The sequence below is a fragment of the Manis pentadactyla genome, chromosome 4 (genome assembly GCF_030020395.1).
Source record: "Manis pentadactyla isolate mManPen7 chromosome 4, mManPen7.hap1, whole genome shotgun sequence".
In the NCBI taxonomy this organism is placed as follows: Eukaryota; Metazoa; Chordata; class Mammalia; order Pholidota; family Manidae; genus Manis; species Manis pentadactyla.
In genome coordinates, this window is record NC_080022.1 from 98,558,100 (window position 1) to 98,575,012 (window position 16,913).

General features: G+C 44.1%; 1 protein-coding gene across 2 annotated transcripts in view; it reads left to right on the forward strand.

The window, feature by feature from the left end:
- Nucleotides 1–16,473, forward strand: part of KCND3 (potassium voltage-gated channel subfamily D member 3) — a 207,310-nt gene extending 190,837 nt beyond the window's left edge. The window contains exons 4-8 of one of the 2 annotated variants that reach the window (XM_036928879.2): nt 4,326–4,427; nt 4,788–4,877; nt 6,476–6,532; nt 7,707–7,954; nt 8,687–16,473. In XM_036928879.2, the coding sequence (XP_036784774.1) occupies nt 4,326–4,427; nt 4,788–4,877; nt 6,476–6,532; nt 7,707–7,954; nt 8,687–8,888 (699 nt within the window). In that variant the 3' untranslated portion in view covers nt 8,889–16,473. The remainder of the gene's footprint in view (nt 1–4,325; nt 4,428–4,787; nt 4,878–6,475; nt 6,533–7,706; nt 7,955–8,686) is intronic. The other variant, XM_036928880.2, reaches the window with a different exon arrangement.
- Nucleotides 16,474–16,913: the final 440 nt, after the last annotated feature.

The following is a 16,913-nucleotide window of genomic DNA, read 5'->3' on the forward strand; positions in this document are numbered from 1 at the left end:
TCAATCAAGGAGCCTGAGGCTAAAGACCAGGGGACCCCCAGAGGCTAGGGCTGGCCCGGGTTCTAGCTGAGCAGGTGAGGTTCAGGGGAATCCTCAGCTCCCGCACCTGCTGTGGCCGTGCCCCAACTGCCCCAGGGAAGCTGCGTTCTCACCATCTCCTGCAGCCACCTGCCCCTCTGTGCCCACACCCTCCCGTACTTCTTTGAGCGTCCCATCCACTGTTGCCCTGCAAATATAACAATGGCCATTTCCTCCAGGGACTTCACAAAGCTCATCCTGTGTGATTAAAATCCAGAAGGACTCAGCTTTTGGCATATTCCTCCCTCCAGCCACTAAAGATGAGACTCCCTCCCCACCGCTCTCTGCCTCACTCTTCACTCTCCCTTTGAAATCAGAGTAAATATTTACTGTGTTTTCACCTCGCCTGGATACAGTCTCTCCTTAAGGTTGCTCAGCTCTGTCTCTTTCACCTTGAACTTCCTGTGAGAGGCAAAAAAAAAAAAAAAAGGAATACAAGATTACTGTCTTCTTCTGGCACTGAGTCTGTTATAGGGAGGCAAGGAAGGCAGGCAGGTCCAGGGATTCAGTGGGGGTTGCAGAGGTGGGACAGGAAGGAGGCCAGGGAGGGTGAGGACAGGTCCAGCCCAGACCACATACTCAGGAGCTGTGTAGCCGTAAGGGGAAGCTCCAGTTCTCATTTCTCAGGTGTAAAGGAAAGGCTCAAAAAGTTGTCGTCCTTTCTGATCATGACTGGTTTGCTTGGGACTATTTTTAAAAAGACTCCATGACTATTTGCTTCAGTGACTAGGTTCTTAGAGACAAGTGAACTAGAGATCCAATAAGGAAGCTCAGCAGTAAACAGAGATAGGGGACCATCTGGAGTGGAGGTTATTTTTTAATGGAAAATTTCACTGAGATGATTATAGATTCACATGAAATTTTAAGATAATCACAACCAGAGTATTAACACATACAATCCGCCAATCCTTTTTGGACTTGCCCAGTTTTACTTGTAACTGTGTGTATGTGTCTGAGTGTGAATGTTACACACCTCTATTCCCATGCAGGTTCGTGCATCTACCACCTCAGTCAGGTACTGAACTCTTCCAACACCACAGGGCTCCTCCTACCCATCCCTAACCCCTGGCAACCATTTATCTGTCCTCTGTTTATAAAATGTTTTCATTTAAAAAATGTTATATAAAGGGACTCACACAGTAGGTAACTCTTGGAGACTGGCTTTCTTAATTTCCTGTAATTCCTGGAGATCTATACGGGTTGTATGCATCAATAGGTCATTCCTTTTTCTTGCTGAGCAGTACCCCATGGTATGGATGTATCACTGCTGTTTAAGTTTTCACATGTTGAGAGTCATCTGGGGTGATTACAGTTTTTGCTATTATAAATAAAGCTACTGTGGCCTTCATGTACAGGTTTTTGTGTGAACATAAGTTTAATTTTTCTGGGATAAATGCCTAAGACTGCAATTGCCCATGTCCTCTTTTGACTTTTCCATTTCTCCTATTTTCTTCTTCTGCCACTCCAGGGCAAGAGATGCCAATACTCATGGCCCAAGGGCACTTGTCATCCAGACAGCCAGGAAGTGCTTAATCATGAAAGGCTTTCTGGGGATGACAGAATTCTTGAGAATAGACCGTGCCTGGCCTGCAGGGTGGGGTGAGCAAGCAGGCAGCATTTTCCTTCCAGACGCCTCCTCCAGCCCTGCAATTTCTACACCTGTTGGAAATGCGACTTCCTGGGCTTTGATCAAGTTTAGGGACTTGCTTGACAGGAATTGAAATTTAGGGAAGGAGAAAGGGATGTTAGTGAAGGCAGCGTTTGGCCTGAAGGTTGAAAGACCTGAGTTGAAGTCTCAGTCCACTTCCTGGCCCTGGATAAGTCATTTCCCTGCAAGTCCCCCATTTCTTATCTTTAAAATAGCCTCGATTATCTCTACATTCTCCTTAACTTTCACACTTACTTATGACCATGGAAGAGAGTGAAGCTGACCAGGCCACACAAGGACTGAGCCTGTTACAATGGCTTTATTAACATGGATTTCTGACCAACTGTGTTGGATCTTCTTCTTTCCTGGGCCATCACAAGCCTTGCTTGAGTACCTGCTCAGTGTGAAGCTCTGTGCTATGAGGTGAAGATAAAAATAGGCATAAGCCACAGACTCTGGCCCTCAGTGGTTCAAAGTCAAACTAAAAATCCTCACTAATTTCACATTCTGTAAATGGATTGCAAACCTCTTTACCCTGTGTTGGATATGATTAAATGATACCATGCATTGGATGTGACAATCTGCTGTTTTAATAGAGCCCAGGATGAAATAAGATTAAAAAGAAGCAGCACAAAGAAAAACAGGAGAATCTTTCGTCTCTAGAAAGTAATGAAGACACACCCCAGATACAAGAAAGTTCTGGCTGCAAGCAGTAAAATCAAATTATATAAGGCTATAAGGTGTTTGATGCAACTGGATTTCCATATGTGTCTCTCAACACCCAGTACTCACCCAAAGCAGTGATGGCCATAGCCTCAGATGATGAGGAACTTGCTTGAAGCTAGACATCTAGCTGAGGGGGTGCTGAAGCAGGGTTCCCAGGGAGGAGAATTGTCTTGGACCTTGAATGAATGTTGTTTGCTCAGTGAGAAGAGGAGTGATGGGGGACAGGGATTGCTTCCCTTCCCTTCCCTCACAGCTTCCCCTTTTCATTCTCTCCATCTAGACGGGTGTTCTTCCTCAGATTTACAAGCAGATATTCCAGGCTCAAGCCCCAGCCTCTTCCCCATGTTTAGAAGCTAGGGAAAGAGTTGAACTCTCCCTGCAAGGACATGCTGGCCACTGCGGGACTTCCCAGGAAACAAGAGATAAAGGGTATCCTTTGTGCTTCTGTTGACATCCTGAATTCAAGACCCTCACCTCCTTTTAGTAGATGTGCCAGCCCAGCAAGACACTTAAAGAAGACACATCCCCATGTTGGGAAGAGGTGACAAAAAATGGAAATTGCCACAGTTTTCCAAGGATTCTTGTTCTGCTCAGAGTCCATGCTGAAGTTATATGTGGACTTTTCCAGAAATGTGGCAGGAGGAAGGACCCCTCTGCCTCAGAGTGGGCCTGTGAGCCCATGTGACCTCTTCTGCTTCTAGTAGCAAGGGCCTAGGGCTGAGTCTAGATCTACAAGAACCCAAATCTCAAGCTGCAGTTTTTTAAACCAGCAGGAACCTTTCTACCTGTGCCTTCTCCCTCTTTCCCAAAGTCTCTTTCCTCTTAGGCCTCCCTCTGTGGTTGAGCTGCTGTCATGGTGACACTGATTATGGTTATTAGGAGGAGAAGAGCAGCTGGCATGTGCGGTGTGTCTAGCCTCTCTCACTGCCTCTGCAAGCAAGAGAGATGAGCTTTCCTTGAGACACCATGCAGCCATCGTGCAGGAGGGCAGCCAAAGGTGTCCTGGGTTGCAGCTGGGGATATTTTCAGTTGCCCTGCTTAAAGCCAAAATGGTATATGGAAATGTGTTCTGCCCTCCCCTCTCTCACATCAGGCCACTTTGTCACATGCACATGTACCGCACTTATTCCCATGGGCATGTGTGACAAAATATACGCATATTGATACATCCATGCATGAATACACTCCTACAGACATGCAATTGTAAATCCATGTATTAATTTAAAAATTACTAGCCACTGGGATGCATTAATGAACAAAACAAAAACTCCTGCCCTCAAGGAGAGTGTATATTCTAGGGGAGAGACAGCAGCAAGACAAATATATAAAACATATTACTTCTTTAGTAATAAGTGCTAAGGATAAAAAGGGGAAGTAGTTGAGAAGTACTGAGGGGGCATGCACACTCCTTGCTTTTCTCTTAATTAACTGACTCTTTGGCACCTGCTCTAAGCAGGGAACTGCACTCGACCCTAGGGAGAATCAGGAGAGCTATAATAAAGGTACCTTTAAAGAGTTTGCAGTCTGGATAGAGATGAGAGAGGCTGAGGAGATAAAGGTCATGAAACTTTTGGAAGGACGGAAGACTTAACAGTGGTATTTCTCCTGCCAGGATTACACCCAGGCTGGAGAGAGAATGGAAACCCTTAGGAACTCTGACCATGAGCAAGCTGCCCAGAGTGGGCACACAGCATCTCAGCCAGGTCCTGGGATCTGTAGGCAGATCCGTGAGACCTGAAAGAAGCAGTTTCCTCCCCTTCCTTACATCACCCGGGAACCAGCCTCACTGGGATAGCCTGCTGCCACTGGCTTTGCCTGGCTTCCTGTCCTTTTGTCTCTGACCCCTCATTCTTATTATCTCTGCCTATCACAGAAGGCCCGCCTCGCCAGGATCCGCGTGGCCAAAACAGGCAGCTCTAATGCCTATCTGCACAGCAAGCGCAATGGACTCCTCAACGAGGCGCTGGAGCTGATGGTAAGTGCACAGAGGCCGTGGGCTGGGGAAGATGGAGAGGGAGCCAGGCTGGCTTCCTCTTACTAGGGGTCCAGCACTCCCACACCAAAGCCCTAGTGTGAATCCTGAGAAGGATGCAGTTCCCAACTCTCCCTAGGTGCTGCCTGCTCCACATACCTCTCCCGTGGGATTATCACCGCTACACCTCAACCAGCTTTAGACAAAGGGCCCCCAGTGCAAACACTAGCATGTTCTACAGTGACCCTAAAATTTGGTTCATCCAGACTTTTCTGGTGCCCTACTAGCTTCTGTGGAGAAACAGAGAAGACCGAGAGGAAGAGCCACTAGCTTTATACTCAGTCTTCCTTCTTTCCTTACTAGGGCACCCCAGAAGAGGAGCACATGGGCAAGACCACCTCACTAATTGAGAGCCAGCACCACCACCTGCTGCACTGCCTGGAAAAAACCACTGTGAGTCCTAGCCCACTGCCACCTCCTTTCTCATCCCTGAACCCCCAACCCTTTTTGGAGGGTTGGAACTCACAGTGAAAACACTGTGCTTTCACCCTCACCTGGGCCCACACTTCAGGCACTGATGTCTGTCCCCTTTGGATCAAAAAAGGAGTGATTAGATTGCTCTCAGACCTCGGGAGGAAGGGCCAGGACTGGGGCAAAGCCACCACGGTGGGGAGGCCAGCTCTGTCCTGCATCAGCCTAAAGGTGGCCATTATCCCCAGACTTGCCACACACCCCTACACCAGTTCCCATGACCCACTGCTTGGTTATGAGGGCTAAGGGCTCTACCTATCAGTATCTCAGTCCTGATAGGCATCACTCTTCCAAACCAGGGCAGAATTTATACTAGATTGCTCTAAGACAGTAGAGAAGAATGGCAGTTTTTGTCTGATCCCTGGGCCTCGGTTGATGAATTTGTGGGTCCCTTTCTCCCTACATTCCTCTTAGAACAGGAGACAGTAAATGAAGGAGGCTGAGAATATATTTGTCTAGCCAGGATTTTATCAGTACCACCCCCACCCCCACCTTAGTCACTCAGCAATTCCCAAGGAGCTCAGATTCTGAAAGGCTTATTATTGAAATAGAGTCACAGTTTAGGGTGCCATAGCTGGAATGTGGAATGATGCTTGTGCCTCACCAGCAGACCAAAAGGAAGGGCAGTGGAGCCATCCCTAGACCCTTGGCAGAAAGTGTTAGGAATAGTGTGGGGGCAGGGGTATGGGGGATAGGCAGGATAGACAACCAGAGAGACAACATAAAACCCTTTCTCAGCCCTCCCTCCCCAAAGAGCCTACAGTCAGGACTCAGCACACTAAAGAAGGAGCTTTCCAATTCTGAAATTATTCCACATCCCAGCCTCCCAGATGCAGAATAGATGTTACATGACCCTTAATATGAGCCAAAAGTGGATACTGTGGATGGTAGCAGAACCCAATGAGGACTTCCAAAATGGAAAGTTACCCCGGAAGCCCTAGTTTCCAGGAGCTAGCAAATATTTCTTAGTGTCAAGAAATACATATGTGTACCTAGAATTTCTCTTAAAGACTCAGAGCTTGCCAAAGGGATAGGACTGGACCTAACTGCCCTTTCCAAGTTGCATGTGCGAGGTGGAATGTGTAGATTGAAAGGATATGGGTGAGAATGTTTGGGTTTGAAGGGCTGGAATGTTGGCATTGAAAAAATGAGACTTTGAGATCAAGGGATGGAATGCTGGCACTAAAGGGGCGGAATGCTGAATTTGAGGGAAAGAATGTTGGATTGTGGGGGTGGGGTATTGCTATTAGATGGAATGCTGTATTTCAGGGGAGGAATGTTGTACTCAAGGGTGGAATGTTGGGATAGAAGAGGCAGGCGTCAGGGTGGAAGGAATGAATGTTGGGTTTGAGCAGGGATGTGTTGGAGCAAAGGAGGGAGAATGCTGGGAGCAAGGGATGGAATGTTGGATTCAAAGCGGGGAATGCTGGGATTGAGTGTGAATGTCAAAACTGAGCTTGGGAATGCTGGACTGTACAATCAATGGTGTTTCTATCTTCTGTTGGCATGTTGTCTTGTAGGGGTTGTCCTATCTTGTGGATGATCCCCTGTTATCTGTACGAACCTCCACCATCAAGGTATAACTTTTTACAAATTCAATTGATGTTTCTCTCTCTGATTCCTCTGAGTCTGTGGATCCTCCTCTTTTTACCCCCTAGTCTGGTTCTCTGCATGTGCTGTTGATTCTTTTGGGGCTTATCCTACCTCTGCTGCCATACCCAGTACCAGCTCAGGCTCAGTTTTCTGTGCTGAACTATCCAACTGCCTTTCTGATTGCCTCTCCTGACCTCCCTAGGGGCTTGGAGGGGGTGGTGGAACGTGGCACCGATGTTTGTATCCTGTGAGTGTCCGTGCGCCACATCCGTTGGTGCCACCTCCCCAACTCCATGGGGACCCCGGCATTGGCTGTCAGGGCTGGCCTCTCTCTGAACTCTGTTCTCATGCCACTTCTCCGCAGACTTTCACATCACCCTGGCAGCCTTGGCCGTACCATTACTACCATAGATGTTTAGTCACCTTGGTCAAACAGCCCTTTTTTAGTTATCCCGCATTCAACTTTACCCCATCTTGATGGCCTCGAGTCAGGAGGCTGTTTGCTTACACTTGCCTCAGGGAATCCTGTGCCTCCAGATATATTAAGGATCTATGTCCCATAATCAGGTTAAAAAATAATAATAATTAAAAGGAATCATAACCCTAACAGTTGGACTCAATTGGCCTTCAAGAACAAAGCTTTCCCAATGCTGAGATTAATCCAGTGCCTTTTAAAGCTTATGTCTAATGCTTACCCAAGGCTCATAAGGATGCCCCCCGTTACATCAGGAAGAGACAACCTAACACACCCATGACCTGTAGTCAGTAATTCCTTATCTGCCACCCCCAGGAGGTCCTGTGCAAAGCCTGCAAAGTAAGTGAAGTCTTTGCTTTTAGCTCTGATGATGCCACTAAATCTCTCCGTGTTCTCTGCATCCGTTCAGCTCAAAGCTGTTGATGGAGTGGATGCTACACCACAATTGCACACCTGCAGTTCCCTCACTTTGATCTGATGGCCAGGGCTGCCAGTAGGAATCTTTCTTTCTTCATTTGGTACCTGTGGGCCATCACCCCTCCTGGATGCTTATCTGTGCTCCAGGCAGCTGGGAGCCTTTCTCTCAAGACCCAGAACAGAGGCAGGCAGCCATTCTGAGCATGGGGGCTCATCCCCCACTGCCTATCTCCTTTCCCTACCACTTCTCCTTCTGCTTCCCACAGAACCATGAGTTTATAGATGAGCAGATGTTTGAGCAGAACTGCATGGAGAGTTCAATGCAGAACTACCCGTCCACAAGAAGTCCCTCCCTGTCCAGCCACCCGGGCCTCACCACCACCTGCTGCTCCCGTCGTAGTAAGAAAACCACACATCTGCCCAATTCCAACCTGCCAGCCACTCGCCTGCGCAGCATGCAAGAGCTCAGCACGATCCACATCCAGGGCAGTGAGCAGCCCTCCCTCACTACCAGGTGGGTGGCTTCCAACACCATCACTCCCAGAGGCTGGAGTGGTCCATTCACAGAAGGAAACAACCTCAGCATACAAGAACCTCGAGGGTTCTCTAGCCCCTGCACCTCCTTATCTAATGCATGAATATGAGTCCCTACACCTTCCCTTCCAACCACCTTCCTTCTCCTCCTTGCAAGTTAACCCAAAGGCCCTTCCTGTGCCTTAATGGATACTATGGTAGGTTTAGGCCAATGTGGGGTTAGATACCAGAAAAATAGCTAAAACAAATCCAAAAATGACCTACTCCAGTGAAAAGAATGGACTAACTGATTTCTCAAGGAAATAATGTTCACAATTGTGTTAGACGTAGCTTATTCCAGGCTGATTTTGAACCACAGACTGACTTTTCCCTCCTTTATCTGCTTATATTTCAGCCACTTTCCACTACTTTCAGTGAGTTGCAAAGAATTCAGGGAAAGCAAAAGTCAAATGCCACAAATGATAGGTAAATAATCCACTGGAGGAAAAAATGTGTCCCCTGAATTCTAAAGCCCAATACACATGGCTTGGCAAAACTGTTAGTAGTTTAGGAATAATAGTTAGAATGGATAATTACAGGCTGATTACCAAAAGCAGAAACAAAGGGAAACCACAACTCCTAGTTACTATGAGCTAGAAATACAGGGGCTCATGGAAACTTCGGGATACTAGCAAGAGGAACTGTCATCAACTCACTCTTTTTTTTGTCCCAGTCGCTCCAGCCTTAACTTGAAAGCAGACGATGGACTGAGACCAAACTGCAGAACATCCCAGATTACCACGGCTATCATCAGCATCCCCACCCCCCCAGCGCTAACCCCAGAGGGGGAGAGTCGGCCACCCCCTGCCAGCCCAGGCCCCAACACGAACATTCCTTCCATAGCCAGCAATGTTGTCAAGGTCTCCGCCTTGTAAAACCACTGGACAGAGGGCCAGTATGGGTAGTGGGAGTGAAGGGGGCTGGCATGTTGGAGGGTGGCCCCTGCAACCACCCCCTCCCCTTTTCCCCACTATTTCTGCCTGCCCCTGTATATCCCTAGCACTGAGACTTGTGCCTGGAGGGAGAAAGAGGCAGCAAAGGGGCACCTGGGCTCACTGCTGCTCACATGGACATAGCCCTGTGATACTGCATTGCACTGGGGCCAGAGGAAGGGAGGGTGGGCAGGGCAGGGGCTGGGGCAGTGGGGGTAGGGCTGAGAGTCAGCACAGGCCTGGAGAGGGGAGCCTCAGACCAAATACCAGTTGTTTCTGGAGGTCCCAGTGAGGAAAATACAAGACCAAGAGCAGCACAGAGGCCGAGTTGTCACATGAAAAACAGGAAGAAAATATAACACTGTGTATTTAAGCACCTTTTTCAAGGCTCTTAATGGATAATATTTATTCATGGGAAAAGGTGGAAAACAAAAACACCAATGGATTTTTGTGAAATGTTTTTCTCCATGGACCCAATACCTTTGAACCAAAACAATGCATTTTGTTTTTTCTTTTATAGTAAGCTTTTAGGCTGTCAGTTATTGCTGAGTTCTCTCAACATGTCCCCAAGTGGGTGAGGTCAACTGAGCCTGGGCCCCCACTGCCCAGCTGACCTGCACAGAGCTGCCAGGCGGCCACACAGCAGCACTTACCCTCTGTCTGTCCCTGTCTCCTTTGTGTCTGTACCTCTCTGCTTCACCCCCTGCCTGTTTTTCTCTGTGTCCAGCCATCTGTCTCTACATGGACCCCAGTGATCCTGAAACATGTTAGTAAAACCTCCTCCACTACCAAGCACCTGCAGACTTGTGCCTGAGAGTTACATTTGCATGGATGCAGAAGAGAAACAATGAAGCAAAAACGTGAGACCTCGGGGATGAGGGAAGCATATTTGATAGAACCAAGTGCTTACTTACCTTGTGGTTGGAAGCACTAGTGTTTGCAGTTTCCATCTCTGGGAAAGAAAGGGAGTGGTCAGATTTATCATCTTGGGATCTTGAAAAAGGAAATTGCCAATACCTGAGAGATGCAGTAACTGTGGTGTGTGCCAGCAAGGAGAGAACAGAAGAACCCCGGGCTGGCAGCCGCATTACCCTTCTTTCAGGATCCAGCATAGAGCCCATCCAGAGCTCTGCCAAGGGGCCCCAGGAGCAGCTTCCTGCAGAGAGGGCAGCGGTATGGGGACCAAGCTTCTGACTTATGTCATGCCTGAGGCTGCAGAAGGTTAAACTTCTGTGCCTCACAAGTCCAGAGTCTGAAAGCAAGTAAGAGATTCTAGATTATTCTTACCTGGTCTGAAAGATGCCTTGAGGTCTGGAGTGTCTTCAGGCCTGATATCCCTGAAGATAACTGAAATGGCGAAGAAACCTGATCATCTCCGTGCAAGTGAGGGACTTTAATATTTATGGAGAACCTGGACAGCATCTCTGTTCAACTGGTTTGCACCCTAGTCGGGCTGAGAACAGCATTTCTGGAATCCTATCCATTTTCACTGCTTATAGCAGAGCAGGTGGGCCTCAGGGTCAGTGATAAGCCCCATCCTGCCCTCTCCAATCCCCAGCTCCCTATTGCAATCTCTCTAGCCTAGGCTCTGAGACACAAGAGCAACTCAGGAGCTCCTTATCCAGTCTACTGCTTAGCAGTTAGCTGTTTAATTGTAGGCCAAGAATTTGTCTGCCCACCAAAGCCATCTAGTCAAGTTTTACTAGCCAGGAACCTAAAGCACCTTCAGTGGGCTTCCCTGTGACCCCAGCTCTATTGATTCTGTAGAAAGGAAAGTCATAGGGCTATGAGGTGGCACCTAATCTAAAGGTGAGCAGAAGGGCAGAGGAGAGGGAGCCTTTACCTTTATGCTATTCTCCTTACACTATCCTCATTGACCATTGTCTGAGTCCTTTCTCTTGGGTCTGGCCTCAAGGATTTCCCTTTAACATGAGAAGGAGGTGGTTCTGGCCCTCTGAGCTTATGATATGAGTAGGCAGAAAAGCTTTACAACTACAGAGGAAGACTGCAACACTCCAGAGAGTAAGTACTTAAATCCATTCATTTCATAGACTTATCTCCGTAGGGAAAGCAGAAGACTGGGATGGACTCCATTAGAGGGCAGGCAAATGACTAGAAAAGGAATTTTTCTTTTGAAAGAGTAGGTAATGGAACACAGGAATGTCTAAGCACCTAAAGTTTACATCATAAGAACTGAGCAGGGTAAGGGATAAAGAGGCAAATAGAAACAGGGTTGAATACACATGCAAACTGCCTGTGTTAAGAACAGGGCTTCACAGGATTGGAATAATGACTGATCTAACCCAGGACCTCTTTGATAGTGTATCAAGGGAGTATACTAGTGGCTCCCACAAAAATTAATGAACAGATTATAAAAATTATGTCCCAAATAATTTTTTGTTACACTGATGAACTGAATGTTTTGTATTCCTTCATTTTCATTTCCAAATACCACATTATGCCAGTTCCCAAAAGACTGTTAAACTATCCCCTTCATCTTCACCCTATAATACAGCCCTAGCCAGGGATAAGAGACTTCACTTACCTCTGGTCCAAAGGAAGATTTCAGTCCAGGGAAATGGCTCATCTACACATCAGAATACAGCCAAATGACACTGCTAAAAGGCATTTGTATGTAAATAAAAGGGCCAAAGTGTTCTGAATCAGTTTAATAAGTGTAATTCATTGGCCAGGGATGTAAGAACCAGGGTATCAGGGCTTTCCAAGGGCAGTGGCTTTCTAGCGCAACAACTCGTGAGCTTTCATAGTTCATGAACCAGTTCAGTGAAACAGAAGATTCCCAAAACCACCTATCCCATTCAGTCCCACTCAGCATTAGGGAGAGCTAAAAAAAAAAAAAACTAACAGGTTACATTCAAATGAATTAAACTTAGAAAACTTAGCATTAAGAGTATATCAGAACTAGAAGAGATTAAAGAATATCTAATTCATTTTACAGTACAGAAAGTTGAAGCCCAGAGAAATTAAATGACTTGCTCAGGGTCATTCAGTCATTTAATGAGAGCTGGGACCAGAACACAAGTCCCTTGGTTATTATTCTAATGCTTTTTCCACTATACCCACTGCCTCTCAGAGCAATGATGGTTCAGAAAAGACCCATCAAAGAATACATGCTATAACCAGAGACATAGTCTTGATGTCAATACTACTTGGACACAGCCCTTGGAAACCACCTGACTGTACTAATACAGACCATCACTCCCTGGGTAGAACCAGCTATGGACTACCAATTCTGTCAAAATTAGGTAAACAAGTGAAGTCAGGTTTTTTTCAGCAAATGCTCTCTTAATGAAGACAGGGTTAGGATGACATTTCAAAGCATACCTTCTATAGTCCTTTTGATCCTTACTGCAACCTCTAATGATAGTAAGTCAAGTAACTAAACCCTTGATTTACAGAGGCGAAACAGGCAAGCAGCAGCTGAATGACTTATCCAAGTTCACATGGCAAGTTAGTGGCAGAACTATGACTACAATCTAGGACTTAGACATCTCGTCCCGGACATTTTCCTCCACATGATGTTACATTACTCTAAATGTTGCTTATATCTATAATACCTGGATTTTGGGGTGGTGGTTAAGGAGAAAAAGTATTCCATTCAGAACCACCCTGAACTAGGACCTGGAAGCAAACTCTGAACTATTTCTCCTTCATCAACAATTTTCATAATTATTGTCAAGCCCAGGGCCAACTGCATAGAATCCTGTTCAAAAGACCAGATATTCTCAGTAACAGTGGAAACATTAGCTTATAATCACACAGGAGTATAAGGCCAGCAAGCAGAAAAGTGAAATTAGGAAAAACAGAATTTGAACAGAAAGTGGACAGTTAATGCCAATCCATGATTAACAAAAAGTCAACTCATGGATATGCTGAGGACTGTATCCAGTTTCCACACTATGATTCCTGAAGTTCAGGATCATATCACTTGTTACAATATAAGCAGGGAAAGTGTACATTGAAACATGTATGTAGATTTCTTTCCTTGTCTTTTAACTTTGCAGAGGTAATGGTTGAAATTGACTTAAACCTAGATTTTGAGGTTATTAATCAATTCTAGTGGTCCAGACTCCCTCACTTAAATTACCACGTACCTACGAGACAGAAAGATCCCAATGTTTTTAATCCAAGGCAATTATTAGTTTCCCTTCTAAACTAAGTGGCATGGTAACCAGATGAACAGTAACCTGAAATATTTTTGTTTCCCCTTTCCAATTTCTTTATGAAATCTCACATTTGCATAGCTTTAAAATGACTGGATGAAGGAAAAACATTGTTAGGACCTGTGACTCTTAGAACCCAAACAGCATCATGAAAAGCATCATTAGAATTAAGAGAAAGTGGCTACCAGAAAAAGAAACAGCTTTAAAGGAATTCCTTTGAGTCTTGTTTTCTATTCGGAATGTTCTATGTTTTTCTCATTAAGTGTGGAAATGACATCTTAAGAGGTTACTTAACTATATTGGATGATGTCACTAACCAGTATAGGGCACTGACTCAAGTCCTGGGGGCCTCCTTGGACCAATAGACTATTTTACAAACCTGGGAGGTGGGAGGGATGATATTTTTGATAATCAAACATTCCAATGTACTGTTTTCCTTAGAGGTCAAACCCGCCCCCAATTAATGTTATCGTGAAAAACATCAAGTGTGTTCTATTTTCGTATAATAATTGGCTTTGCTTACTAACATCACAATGGCAAAGAAGAAATACTGTACAAAACTGCAGGAAGATAAACATGTGAAAAAACTTTCTATGGAAAAAAAAACCTCTGGGTTTCCTGTTGTCTTCTTTTGAAACTGTAGTGAATGTTAAATTGTATATCATTTATGGTATTGAGTCATGTGCCACTGCTGTACCTGATGTATCCAATCTGGATTAAACAACCATGTGCGACAAACCCTAAAATAATTATGAATGATTACTTTAAAACCAATCCTCTTGCTACAAATTATGGGTACTGGAATGAAGAGAGGCTTTCTAGCTTGCCAGAGAAGTCACAACCTCAGAAGGGTGCTTAAAGGTTTCATGTGATCTTCCCCCACCATGTTCTCTCAGTGGAAGCAACTCTGCTGTGACATCCAGGACAGTCTGTGCCTGCCAGTGTGCTTTAGTCAGATATTTTCACCAACAGGGAAGGCATTTGACTGCCTTTGTCAACAGCTCTATTTTGAGGACCAGCCCTGTATTACTCAAAGAAAATCTGCCTTTATGTATCAGTACTGGTTCTGCTGAGGATACACTGAGTATCTACTCCTTCATCTAAACCAAGTTCTCAAACTAAAAAGAAAACTCAAAATTAAATGCTGGATTAGGGTATAGCAGAAAGCTTGGGACCTAGATGATGGAGGCTCAAGTTAGGTTCTACTACTTACCTGTATGACTTCACCTCGGTCACTTTTCTTTGGCTTCAATTTGTCCTCATATTAAAAACAGGGGGAATCGTATTAGGTATCTTAAAAATCCACTCTACCCTTAATAATTCTCGTATAGGTAGTGAGAGCAACAGCCATTTTCATATTTCACCATAATGTGGCAACAATAATGGGAATCCTTTAAGTTTCCCCACAACCAGATTCCAATCAATGAAAACTGTAATAAAAATAGAACATTAAGGACAATGCATGATGCCCAAAAGGCTCTAGAAGTTGGCTATGAAATTCAATTCAACCACGATGCTCATATCCTTATAACCACTAGGTGTCACTACTGATTCATAGCTCAAATAATCTGGAGACAAGTACCTGGAAACCAGATGTGCATTGAGCAAAACATGCTTTTTCATTAAAAAGTGCTAGATGTTAACTGGGATGTAACTGTGCTTGTGCAGAGGCCTAAAACAACATATAGTGCTAAAACAAGAAAATAACCTTGTGATGGAGTTCCATTGTCAGATACAACTTTTGAAAATATAATTTCCATTTTCAAGATTAACATAGGTTTATCTATATTTAGGAGGAAAAATACTCTAAAACTTCCAACTACTCCCTTGTCTCATGAGTTGATCCACAAGTACTATAATTACTGTTCAATTATTTTTAGTATTCAGGGGCTGAAGTTTACCTTTAAAACATGTTTTTAAAAGATTAGTAGGTATTACTGCAAAACTAAAGCTACTTTAAAAAATATTAACTACTCAAAAATAACTTATAGTCTAAATCAGACTTAACCAAAGCAACAGGTTTCCCAAGGATTTCTCAACATTAATACTGTCAGCCTAATATAAGTTGAAGCTTAACTTGAACAGTTAAAAGTATTTAGTGTTCTAGAATTGACATTAAACCAACTCGCACTAGCCCTCATCCAAATTACCTGAATTTATAAAGGTTCTCTGAATTCATAAAATGATTTTCTCTAACTAGGAAGTATTCTCTTATTAGTCATATATTAATTAAATCTTACAACTGGGACATTTAAAATCATCTAGTCCAACACCCTTATTTTATTGTGAAAACTGGACCCTGAGAGCTTGAATGACTGGTACAAGGTAAAAAAGTGGGTAGTAGCAGTCACAAGACAGATGCCCTTTCCACTACACCACAAAGCATTTCCAAGTGAATGTGCCTAAAAACTATCTGTGGTTCCTAACAGATTATGGGGACAATGCACTTAGACTGACAATTCCAAACTAAAAGTCCTTTCCACACAAAAATAATCACACACAAAGAACAGAAGTTTCTTTCCACAGCCTCACTCTAACTGCATCCCTTATTTGGGAAAACGGTGAAATTTTCCTAGCAAACTAAAATGGAAAAATGAACAAATTAGTATTTTTGTGTTATGCATGTGTACACCTCCAGCTTTTATATTTAAAAAAAAGCAAACAGAAAATAAGACAAACCTAGGCGGAAATCCAATTAATTCCAAGATTAATGGGTAACCTCATCTCTAAGATGCAGCAGTATACTCAATAAAATCCCCTAGCAATGGCCAATTATGAACTTGGCTGTATTGTTGGGGAAAGGATAGGGAAAAAAAAAAGAGTTAAGTTCAATTATGTAGCAATGACAGACCTTATTTAAATGTGTTGAAGTCTCTACTTCTTAATGACATACTGGACCTAATTATGGATTTGTTATTTAGTGTTCATTCATTCTAACCTGGCAATAATGTACAGTACTGATATGTATAAAGTCTCCCATTGCCCAACTCAAATGACAGAAATCCAAGTTAAACTGGAGTTTAGGATAGTGTTCTGTGAGTCTTGGACAGTAAACAATGGATGTGGATGTTTGCTGACAGCCCAGGAGAGAATGTTTATACTGCCTAAACAACTATGTGCACATGCTTGTAAAGGGCTTTCCTTTTAAAAAGTATACATCACTATACATAAGAAGTTCTCTCACTACAAATTCAGTTCACAGAAAGGTTTGGGAACCAAACACATAACCATGAGAGACTGCCACCGAGATGAAAGAATGTGCACAGTAGTCCCCCTTTTCCATGGGGTATACATTTCAAGAACCTCTCTCATTCAGTGGATGCCTGAAACCACAGATGGTACCAAATTTGTTTTTTTCCTATACATACCTAAGACAAATTTATAAATTAGGTAAAGTATCTTATTGTACTGTACTAACCCTTCTTGTGATGTGAGATGATAAAATGCCTACATGATGAGATGAAGGGAGGTGAATAACATATGCAATGGGATGTAGTTGTTTGGCTATTACTGACCTGCTACGTTAGAACGACAGATTATCTGCTTCCAGACCATTGTTGACCATTGTAACAAACTGGGGATATGGAGGCACTGCTGTCAACTACCAGTTATTTTTCTAAATGATAATTTATAGATTTGCTGTCTCAGAAAAATGACTACTCCCCTTGGATCCTAGCACTAGAGGTTAAAACTGGGGGAAATTTTCTAGAAAACAAGGATACACTTTGGGAAGAGTTTGAACAGAAGTTCCAGCTTCTGCAAAAGATTTAAAACAAGCGAGAAC